Raw genomic sequence first — 12,608 nt, 5'->3', positions numbered from 1 at the left:
TATCATAGACCTTTCTCTAGATTATTGTGGTTCTTATCGTCTTTATCGAATTTGTTAATATTATTGGCGATGGTGTTCTTTCTTTTATTTTTATGTGGGGTTAATAAATACTAAAGGTTAATAAAGAAATTACTCTGTCTAATGATGCAGTTAGCGTTAATAAAATGTTGTAGCAGTGTTTATAGAGTACAATAAACACGAGATAAATTTAACGGAGTTTCTTTCACCTTTTCTGGGAATGCGATACTTGTTTCTTGTTTATAGAAGCTAATAATCATACGTAAATTGCAGATATTTAAACTTAGCAAAACGTAGAGGATATGCAAAAATATATAAAGCGACCAAGATAAAGTAGTTGTTATAAGATTTAGTACGTGTTTTCAGTTTTTTACTTATGTTCGTAAGAATATAAATTTCCAAAAATATCCACGGTCTAGATATAAAAAATATAAAGATCTATTTCTTCTACTTGAACTAACATAATTCACGTCGTTCATGTAACACTTTCTGCAACATGAAACATACATCTCGCGTTATATGATCAAGCCCCACAGTATTTTCTTTTAATTATTTTCCGATAAATATTATGCAAATAAATGAATAAATTCGAACGTGGATAAATTTCGTCTGCATTTAGATTTCGAGAGTTAACGTGTAATTAAGTGGGTAACGACAAATAGATAGTAAATCAGTACTTAAACTCTAAGGGTTCATGCTAAGTCCCCGTTTTATACCAAGTAGAAGCATTGGTCCTGGTGGGCGCATAATCTAAAGACGATCCCGCGCTATGTCACGCACCCCTGGGAGCAACTTCGATTTGCAATAAACTAGAACTTTAACTCAGTCTCCTGATACCAGGTTGGTTGTAACGCGAAACAAATTTCGACTCGGTGATCCATAACGCGTTTTGATCCAAAATTCTTCCTTTCCCCTCGAAAAAGGAAACAACACACGTATACGTCGCTCAACGAGCTCTCTTATGCTGTCGAACATAAATAGAAGGCGGAACGGAACGATAGAAGGTGTCATGGAACTCGAGCATCGAGCGCTAAACCGTAAAAGATTAATCAATGAAACGAAAAGAAGAGCGGTGGGTGTCTCACTCTGCATAATCTGAATGTGGTTGCACAGTTCGAACAGTTCGAGCGTTCAGTACAAATGCAGTAGCACCTTTCAGGAAGAGGGAAAAAGGAAGAGGGAAGAAGGAAGAGGGAAGAAGAAAGAGGGAAGAAGTAAGAGGGAAGAAGAAAGAGGGAAGAAGGAAGAGGGAAGAAGGAAGAAGGAAGAGGAAGAAGAAGAAGAAGGAGAAGAAGGAAGATGGAAGAGGAGGAAGAAGAAGAAGAAGGAGAAGAAGGAAGAGGAGGAAGAAGAAGGAGGAGAAGAAGGAAGAAGGAAGAGGAGAAGAAGGAAGAAGGAAGAGAAGGAAGAAGGAAGAGAAAGAAGAAGATGCGAACGAGAGAAGCTGACATCGATTCGTGACCTGGCTCGGACGGCAAACTGATTTGTCATTCAGGCGGCATGGAGGTTTGCTCCGAGGTCGGGAAGTACATTATTCATCCCTTATCCGGGCGAGAAGAGCGAACCAAACTGGTGGCAAAGATGTCAGGTGAAAGAGAGTCGAGACGAGGAAGGATATATGTAAATGGAATAGTGCGTAAAAAGGAGAGGCACGAGCCAAACGAGATCCTATAAGAACGATCGACTGCCACGGTGAGATGGGACGATCAAAGATTTTGTCAAGCCATATCGATTTGAATATATGTATGTATACGATAATTGTCGAAACATTTTCTTCGACTTTCCGTCTTCTTGTTGGTATCGATCGAATTTTAAATAGTAACACACGGATACCCATATATTACCACTGAGGATATGTGTAGTGGATCGTTTTCTGCGCTATTCTAATCTTCATGCTTTCTCCATGTGTTTGTGTATTTCTTCTTAATGATTGTCTAATATTGGCTAATATTCAATCGCAACAGCGATGCGGTAGAATTTTTCAAAAAATTCTGTCAATCCGCTGTCTTGCTTAAGTGAGAGCTCGTGCAACGTTGCTCGCGTCTTTTCATCGGGAACACGTTCGCCGTTCGCCAGCATTTAGAAACAGCATTTCCACTTCAGCGGGAATTCTTCGACAGTTGGAAGGCGCCGTTCCGTTCGCGGAATTCGCGTAGAAAGTAACTTTGGTGAATCATGTTTCTCGACGGGGAAAAAGAGATAAAAGGTAGAAGAGAGCAAAGTGAAACAAGGAAAGAAAACAAAATCTAAAGGAGAGAAATAAGGAAAGAAACGAATAAAAGAGTAAAGGGGAGAACTTAAAGTCAGTGGAATTTATTCGCTCGCGCGAACTACGATTTAACGGAGCCACTGAATAGCATTACAACTTGTGTTTAAAAAAAGTGAAAGAAGAAAAAACATGGAACAGTCTGAAGAAATCGAATAGACCGCGTTCGCGATACCGCTAGGACGAATTGAGATTTAATTTTACACGAGGTCGGATTCGTTCCGCGACCTTTCTTCGCTCTATGCACCGATGCACCGATGCACATGTGCATCCATTATATACTTGTATAGGAGGTCAGCCTCGAGTACACCGCTGGGAGTTCGAATAGAGTTTAAATCTGGGATACGCGATTTTAGCAACACGTCGAAACAACGTTCCTCGTTTTTCCCCTCTATTTTTGTTCCCTTTATTTTTCCCATTCTGACGGCTTGGCTGTTAACCCCGCTTACGAAATAGGATCTCGGGACTCGTTATTCAAAGAGCGGTTTTTTAATCGAGCGAACGCATGCCACAATACCAAGACTTGTAATTTTCTATTTTTCTAACGGAACCTTCAAATGGAAGCAAGTATCGTATACTTGTTATCATTTTAATGAAAAGATTTCAACGAATGCCACTTTCACATTGGACGCAACGTATCTGAGAGGAAGAAAAATTTCGTGCAACTGTTTATTACGCGTGCTAAAAATGTGTATCGCCAATTACGGCTTACTCGCACTACTTGCTAATTTGCTGCACATTCGTTAATACTTTATTAGCATTTAAGAAGGTGTTAATATGATTTTCAAGTGGCTCGAAGAAGAGAAAAGCTAGATAAAAACAAAGTTAGTAAATTGAAAATAACTCTTATTTCGAAACCCATTTTGAGCGTTTAAAAGATTCATAGAGATTCTCTTTTCGTTGCTGAATTTCAAACGATGTACGACGATTTTTAGACCCTGTCAGCGACAAATGTGAAAGGGACAGGTCACATGCGCACACGTGCCATATTCACATATACTTGTGCGCCCGTGAGCACGCCACTGTGTCCACAGTACACGGGCGCGCGCGCGCAAACAGAACGGAAGAGACACACAATACGGGCGCTCAGGATTAGGTTTACTTTGCTCGAGAAGTGGAAACCTGCAGCGGAGCCTCGTAATTGAAGGATAGGACCATCGAAGCAACCGGTTATTTCTCTAGGTAAACAAGCCAAGAGAAACGGCTGGCCAGTCGCGTCGGGTGTGCGAAATGAAATATCGTGAAACTTAACGGCGCCGATCTTCATCTCCCCCTTTCTTTTCTTTTTTTTTCTTTTCTCTCGTAGTGCTGACTATCCTCGCTCGATCCGTGCAAATAATACCTTTAAATCCAGTAAATATCTCGCCAATGGCCGTTTATGAGCTGCGAGAATATGAGTACTCGTTTCGAAACACTAGTGGATTGTTTGCGTTCCATGGACGAACTCGCGAATAAATTAACTGTAATGGTGCTTCTTTTGATGGAATTCGTTTGATAAACGTTAGTAAAGAAAAGAGAGGCGATTATCTTCCGGTATCGTTATAGACTTTAATATACGTTACTAATATTCATAAACGTAATCGGACATTTTGGTCGAATTATGGTGATAGGATGTGAAATTTAGCAAAGGATATAAATTAATGATAAATTAACAATTAGAGGCAATATTTACTACTTATGGAACTATCATACTGTAAATCTGTAAATCTAAAATATCTACTAAAATATCTGCTAAAAGAAACATTGGTTTAGAAGGTGTCTATTAATTTGACTAATTATTATTGAAAAATTGATCGATTTGAAGATAAAGAATAAAGTTATAACCGCGACTTTTATTACTTCATATCGATGTTTAAAAATCAAAAAAGTTTAATCGAATCATAATATACCGTCGTACGTAGTTATGATGATTGTAAAGAATAAAATCGTCATTCTATAATTGAACAAACATATTGTCAAAAATAAGCAAATATCTAGAGGTACTTTGCGAAAGGGAATATAAATTTTTTAATATTTATCTATTACTCTTATAAAACAAAATAAAATCGCTCACAATTCTCCTTTTACCCTATCGTTAGATAACAAGATCCTGGTCGAAAGGTAAATCGGCGATTTCCGCGACTTTCCGTCTCTCGGCTATTTCGTTACGTAAATTTGACTGGCGTTCAATTATTCAAACCGGCTTTCAAGGTTCCATTCGGCAGTCGGTACACCATCCACCGGAGTTAGCCCATTACGCTCAATACACCCTTTTCCCCGCCGCGAGTTTCCACCTTCATCGCTCCACTATCCCATCCAACCCCATCCCAGACCTTCTTTTCTCTACACTCGTTTCTGCCTTTTAACATAGTTTCCCGGAGAATGGGATTTTCCGGCTGCAGACGGACTCGATCACTTTGTCCGCCTTATTCTAGCCGGTTTCACTGAAACGATGGAATTTATCGCGGAACCACTGAACCGCTTATATATCGCTAATTTCTCCGTGTACCTTTCTCCGTGTACCTAGAACAAAACAGAACGGGTATGAAGAGCTTTGTACTGCGCTCGAATAATCTTTCTATTGTCTTAAAACAAAATTTAACCAAAAGAGACTTTACTTTCAATAGATATTCTTCCTTTTTATAAGATTATAGAATTTTATTACTATTTGATTGAGGGAAACCCTACAAACGCTAATTAGATGAAAACTATCGGAGAGTAGATGAAGAAACTAGGCAAGTAGAGACGATTCGAGAGTAAGTCTAAGAGGGTGTCAAGAAATAATTAACGGGATTTCATAGCGACGACAGTGGCGACGAAGTTGCAAGGACAATATCTAATCAGCAGACGGGTCCACGTAATTAAGCACTAACCGAGCTCCTGTAAACGCAAACTGGTTTTGCATTATTAAAGTGGCGGACAGTTCCCTTCTCTCGCGTTGGACACGCTCGATAAGTGCGCGACGCTTTTGTGCTATCACGACTCATTAGAGTTTGTCTTCTATCCACGGAAATTCCTCCAATTGTTTCGTCTCGCGTGTTTCTCCACGTCTACGCCTGGATAACTTGTAACGCAAATCGTCCGCTACATTATCGTACTCGTGTTCGTGCATCTTTATTTCCACGTCTTAAATACACACACATTTTACTGGTTTTCGTGCGTAATGGTTCATCATATATGTCTATTCCATACCATGCCTATTCTATATCATATCCCCCACTTTTATTAATATTGGAAATATATATTAATACTACACGGTTATAATATTATAGAAAACAACTAACGTTAAAGACAATTCCAATATAACGTCACTAGCTTTTTTTACTTCAATTTCCTCATCTTCAATTTCTTGATATGACATTTGATGATATACTTACATGGACATCTTAATCTAACTGAATCAAAACAGTAGCAAAGTTCTTTAAAAAATTTGAACGAAGTCGGAACAAAACACAATGTCGATCTCAACGCAGCCTAGGTTCGTAAACAGTTAAAAATATATCAGTTTTGAAGTTAGGAATCTTTCCATATGAAACGTTAGAACAGAGAATGATACTACTCATCGAATGCTATCAGAAAATGTAGGGATCGATAAAAGATGTTTCAGCGGCTTGAAGCCACATTTAATCTCCCTTTTGTCGAACACGTTACGTTTAAAAAATTCTTATTCAAAATTTTCGTCTTTTTAATCAATTTTTAATCAATCGACTTTTTAATCAAGGTTCTTCAAGAAAGAATTTCGTAACACGGCGATGTCTTTAGACGAAGCAGGTCGATGGTGTTTAATTTGCTAGATGAAACGATAAACAACATCAATATTAGTGTACGTCACCTGGTGTTAGCGTTCTCAGACTTAAGACAGGCAGCGACTACTTAAGGGGTTAATCGACGAAAGTAGCCCTCTCTCGACGTGGCTTGCCTCTCGGTACACAAAGTCGTCAACGGTGTAAAGTAAGATCGAATTAACTTAATGGACGAGAAGTGCGGGCATCTCGACGCACCCATGGTAAATATTGGTCGAAGACGGGCAGGCAACGACGCCTCGTTAGCTCGCGTTTCCGTCCGCCGAGGAAAAACGTGGTCGTGTACAATCACATGGATTTAAAACCAAAAGTTATAAACATGTTTCGGGCGAGCCCAGTACGGAGGAAAATACAGCAGAGAAGAGAGGGGGGGAGAGGGAGGGAGGGATGTTTAGGCGAATAAAGGGCACACTGTATGCTCTACCTAAGTAAATTTCTCCGGTCACGAGTTTCCGCCGGAACTTTCTTCTTCCTTGCCAAGTTTCGACAAGGGATGCAGCAATTGCGACTTAATTCTTAACCGACGTTTTCAGCGTAATCTCGAGCCAAGGGCCGGGACTACGATCGCGCATATTTAAAAGTCTGATCTCTGCTTTTAATTAATTATGCGTTAGTCGGCTCGCTTCTGAAATTTCTAGGCTGCGAATATAAATTAGGAAGTGGAAATCATTTTGAATGGAAAGACGAGACGCGGTTGGACGGACAGATAATGGTTGTTTGGTCGAATAAAAACGACTATTTTTCTACTTTCTTTCGTGAAAATGTGGAGCTCGTTAAAAAATGCAAATATCTATTTAAATATGGAAATATTTGAAAAATGGCGTATGTGTTTTTTGCTTTACATAGTATTACAACCGGAATTTGGATCGTTCGTTTTTTTTGATAAATGTACCTCGATCTTTCGTTCTCTTTGTTGTATCGCGTTTCCAAAGTGCTTCAGAAAATGTACGGTTTCGTGGAACGAAATCTAAAATCTCTCTGTACGAATTTCAAAGACATCGGTATCTCGCGTATAAACGAAGTCAGCTTTGAACGTAATAAGTATTGTTTGTCCGCGCATTCACGTGCATGCACACGAGTATTTTAAACGCATATTAATGGCATGATAAAACTTGCAAATGAAACCTTCAAAATTTTATCGAGTTTCGCTGCCAGCGTATGCAACATTAAACGGCCAGTAAAAACGCATTTTTCCCCTGTGTTCTCGCCGCTTCCGAGGAAAAGATCGGTATTTTATTTATAAGAGCTATCAGTGTCACGATTCGTTGCGGTATTTTGGAAATTATCGCGCTGAAATTCCCTTGGAAATTGAATTGGTTATTCGTCGAATCGGACGATGCATATTGTAGACCGCGGCTTTATATGTCTGACCAGTGATAGGCCTATATCACTGATCTCTATTTACGTCTCTATTCACGTATTTTAAGAGGACTGACCAATGATAAAATCAACTGATTTCCATTAATAAATTATATACACAATACGTTGTTTGTTAAATCAATCATTGTTATTATATACGTATATATCATTAATATATTATTAATTGAGTCACATATAGAAAATATATGTCGGGCCTACCATTATTTCCTTATCGATTAATTTAATTTATATAGGATTAAACATAGAATAAGCCAGCATGCAGACAGAGTTTTAAGAGGTGAAACTATTTTTAATGTTACTCTATATACACTAATTATCAATGCCGGAGGAATCTTTAATTAACAATGGGAATAGCATTATTCATTGGCTACACTGAGTATCCATGAGTAAATAAGCTGTTTCAATATGTATACAAATGCATCGTATTTATGTTAAATATTGATATAGCATTCGCTAATGTTCCGCATAGCCTAAATAATATTCGAAGCGAGAACGTCATTGGTATCGTGAGATTATTGTAACGAAATATGATAAACAAACCGTCGTTACCGATTGTTTAATTCCCAAAACGCGTAAACAGAGGTATTTTCATCGAACGAATGTAATGCTTAAAAAGTCAACCACGTTATTGACGCAATATAAACGTATCCGGACGAGTCCGTGATTATTTTCAGCGTAGTTCACCTGTTACGAAATTACACGACACGGGAGGATAATTTGTTTGCGATAAATTTAATAAAATGTAATAAGCGTGCCGGGGTTGTCCATTATTGTTAATTAATTTAAAGATTGTAACGCGCATTCATTTAGCAACAAAACGAAGTTTCGTTTGGTCCGGACGAATTGCGTCAAATATTGACAGAGAATAAAACGATCGATAACAGAAATTTCTAGTGTGCACGTCATTCGGATGGTTTGCGTTCATCGCACCCTTCGAACGAATCTCAATGAACTTAGACACCACCCTCTTGCACATTTCCACTGATTAGCGTTAGCTAAACTTTATCAGTCACAAATTACTAACGTTAATAAATTACCTTGCGCAACAGTAACAAAGTAACAGGCTTAACAAGAAAACAAGTAAAGTTCTACATACCAATTTTCTAAATTATGAGCTATTTAATTGTTCGGTTTCATGTAAAATTAAAAAAAAAAAAAAAGAAAGAAAAAGCGGCGTAATGGAAATTTATAATGTTATTTTAATAAATTATAAATTACGATCTTTATCTTGTTTAAATTAATAACGATGCTGCGCGATTGATATTTATTGGCGGCCGATGCTACAAATTACACAGTACAAAGTGCATACTTGTATCGTGCAAGATTATTTCTAAACTAATTCTGAGAATAATTTGTATACTGCAATTTAACCACAGGCATTTCTACAAGCAGTCTAACTCACCCGGTAACTTTCTTCTTAAATATTCATCGCAAGATTATTCCGAATTATTTACATAGACTTATTTTGACAAACCGAGTAAACCAATTAATTTCGAGAATTTCCCAAGTTGGCGTCAAAATGCTGATTGTTTTCTTGCTCCTTTTTTACGTAGCCGTTTCCGTCGTTCCTCAACCCTTCTTCCAGATATTTTTCAATTAATTCGTGTAATTGAATTTCTACCGCTACACTTTCATGCCGCGTTGCACTATGCTCGATTAAACGCGAGCCAGAAATCGCACTCGGGCGTGCGTAAAACACAAGATTGGATGGAGTGCGGTTTGGCAGGCTGAACTCGCAAACTTCCGTGCAAAGTACAAAATATGGCGCACCGGAAGGGATACTGACACGGCGCAAAAATTGCTCTCTCCCGGGAGATAAACGTTTCCGGTTACGCTGGCGCCAACTTACTTCGAATCGAATGAACCACGACTCACTTATCAAATTGGATTCTAACTAAACGAAACTCTGTTTTGCAGAGTAAAATTAACAAGCTGTACCGGACAACGTTTTTCTTTGAAACAAATCTAATTATAACTTAAAAGAAACAAATATTTCATTAACTTCGTTGGACAACGTTTGGATCGAACTACATTACGAATATTAATTTAAGATATTTTATAGATAATTATTTATATAGCTGTCACTCACACTGTCATACTATAATAATTATTCATAAATCCATGTTTGTCGATCGTCTAATTTCAATGTTGCCTCACAGCCAGAAAACATACCTTAACGTATTTACAAAATTTGGAAAAAGGCTTATTCGAAGGTGAAAATCTTCTAGAAATAACCGATAAATCTATGAATTTTCACAACAAACCAATAACACAATATTTTTCAAATCTCTAAGAAAATGGCGACCATATACATATACATATGTATATTTAACATGTAACAGCGACATGAAATAAGAAAGAGAGGTCGGCAATATAAAATTAATTAACAGCATATTCTTCCTCTGTAAAATGTGACATGGAAAATGTGACTTATCATTTTACTCCTGTAATCTTCAAATGAAATATAAAAAAGGATTTCCGACTCACCATGCATTCACCACTGATGCAAACATCCATGCTGTCAGCGTAGCACTTGGTGCCATCCTCTACCTTGTCCGCCAGCTGGACCACGATTGTTTCTTCGCTATCGAACTGCAAGGCGTCGGTGGCATCACGCGGCAAAGTCTTTTCGACGGACATTTCCTGTCTTAGCCGGCTCCCAGTGTTCTCCAGCGATTGTTCGCCACGGCAGATCAAAGCACACGGTCTGCTTGGGTCGTAATGTGGATACCATTTCAGCAGTTGTCCACTATATGGCACGTCGTCAAACACGGCACATTGCTCCGCCCGGAAATCGTTCGGGTTCTCGCAGGGCTGCAATCAAAGGGCCAGATTTTCTTTTCAAATTCCACATTCTGTTCACGTGGATAGAGCCGTTAATGTGATTTTTAAGGGTTTTAATGTTTCGTGGATCATGATATAAAAGAAGTGGTGTAGGATATTAGGTTTTTAGAGCACTCATTTTCGTCGCTATTTCTTTCACTTAGATTCTATAATTTCATGAAATTAAAATGATTGTTCAAACTATTTAACGTAATATCATTAAAAATATTTAATTGTCCGAAAGAAGAAGATAAACGATAGCGCCATCGCAATTTCTTGGTTTAGACGTAAATTACTCTGCCAAGGAAGCATTGCTGTTAAATTTGCGTCGGAATTAAATAATTCCCGAATTATTTAGCTACAATGTGCCATCCAGTGTTTTACCGTTTTGGTAACAGTGTTATCCTACTTTGGTTGTTCGTAAAGCCGTTAAACGAAGCGTGTCAGCCGGCCTAGAAATCGTTCAGAATTTTCACACGACTGAAAGCAAAGGCGCAGATTTCGACGGAGCACATCATTAACCAATTAGGTCGGACGGTTATCGGTGTTTCACGATGTCCACTTTGCAACGCAATCAAGGCACGCTGATGTCCTCTTTAAGTCAACCCAACGATCGAATATTCCCGACAAAACGGTTGGAACTCCGTTTCTCATGTAACTCGCGAATTACCAACATTCCATTTGAAATTATTTAATCGTTGATCATATACGCTTTTATAACGCTGCCAGCCAGTTTCTCATTGATTTTCCTCCCATTGTAAACGTTATTCTGTTCTGCACCATTTAATCGTTTTACGTTCAATTAACCGCGTTATCATTTCTTCTGTTTCAAAGAAATTAATAATAGCAGAAAGAGAGCAAGATGGACCGACGTGCGGCAGTCGGATGAAAAATTAATTTATAAAAACGTGCGATCGTAAACGAGACGGCAGGTATTTGTAGCGGAAAACAAGATTAAAAGCAATAGGTGTTTCGTTCGCGTTTTGCGATGCTCGATCATTCTGATTCAACGATGAGTAAGTCAACAAATTTCACGGCACCGATCGCTAATTATCGTCGTAATTAACGGCCTGGTAATCAGATCGGCTATGACTCGAGGGCGTTCCGATTGTATGCACGTTTTTGCCGGCGTGTCGAGTTCACCTCGATCTACGACGAGCGAACGAGCCGCGATGTAAATTGACCAAAGCAAAGGGTTTATTACTGTTACCGTTCTATTCGCTGTCTCCATTTTGCTAGCCATTCAACTAGAGAAGAATCCGGGCGGTCAATAATTAATCGTTTGTTGGTTGACTGCCTTTTCGGAAAGCCATCGAGTGCCATTGGCTCTCTTTACAACAGAATATTTTATCGTATTGGTCTACGACGCAAAAAATAAATAAATCTTATCTGTTACAATAAACAAGGCTATAATAATGACTTAAACAACTTGATATTATTTTGGTAATTGCGTGAATCGATATAGATGCATATGTGTAAACACAGAGCTACCAAGATCTATCAGAGCTATCAAGTTTGATCAACAAAATAATTTGTCATTTTTAAAGTCATTTTATTCGTCAAAATCATTTCTTTCTCTTACGTATGTTTTAGCGTGCTTTCCACGCTGATTGCGGATAGTAGATGAAAGAAATTATCTTCTATATTCACACCTCAAATGAAACTTTGATAACAGCCTTACACTATCATAAACTATCGGATATATTCCCAAGATGTAATCAAGTTATTCATCGATAGACCCTAACGCAATGAGGAGTTTCAGATTCGATGTAAATACGGAACCAAGTTGCATTTCATGCATCTCGAATTACAAAGTACAAACAAAGTTAACACTAGGTTTTGTGATACAAATATCAATTTGGAATAAAATAACGAATATACGAATATATAATAACGAATGTTACGCGTTGTTCCCGCAACTTTTGAACAATCATACACAGACTGTTTATTATAGATATTAATAAGCTTAAATATCCAGCGAGATCATTTTTATTATATTTTCAAGATAGGCGCTCACGTTGTATATCATTTTTTGCTAGATACATATTCGCAATAAATATCTTGCAATTCCTGTGTACATTTTCAGATTGGTTTTACATTTTATTAACATAGTTATAACAGTCGTATCTCGTTAGTGCTACTGAAATTCCAAGATATTTTATATAACACATATAATATGGACATAAAACTTTTCTATGGTAAGTGCCCAAATATTTTCGTGAATCATTGTATCATGCATGTTCACCTGACAGGAGGAAACAGTTATTAATTTTCGTTGGATGGGACGATTCATGAACGAGACGATCGTTTTCGAGGAAAAATGATATTAAATTCGGTTT

General features: G+C 38.0%; 1 protein-coding gene across 2 annotated transcripts in view; it reads right to left on the bottom strand.

Annotated features, from left to right (window-relative positions):
• nolo (ADAMTS-like no long nerve cord) overlaps positions 1-12,608 on the bottom strand; it is a 242,053-nt gene that overhangs the window by 32,818 nt on the left and 196,627 nt on the right. For both annotated transcript variants that reach the window (XM_069118962.1, XM_069118963.1), the window contains exon 6: positions 9,934-10,260. In XM_069118962.1, coding sequence (XP_068975063.1) covers positions 9,934-10,260 — 327 coding nt within the window. The remainder of the gene's footprint in view (positions 1-9,933; positions 10,261-12,608) is intronic.

The sequence above is a fragment of the Bombus flavifrons genome, chromosome 8 (assembly GCF_040668555.2).
Source record: "Bombus flavifrons isolate JBK064 chromosome 8, iyBomFlav1_principal, whole genome shotgun sequence".
Lineage (NCBI taxonomy): Eukaryota > Metazoa > Arthropoda > Insecta > Hymenoptera > Apidae > Bombus > Bombus flavifrons.
Note: the sequence above shows the minus strand (reverse complement) of the source record. Positions and strands in the feature narration are given on the sequence as shown.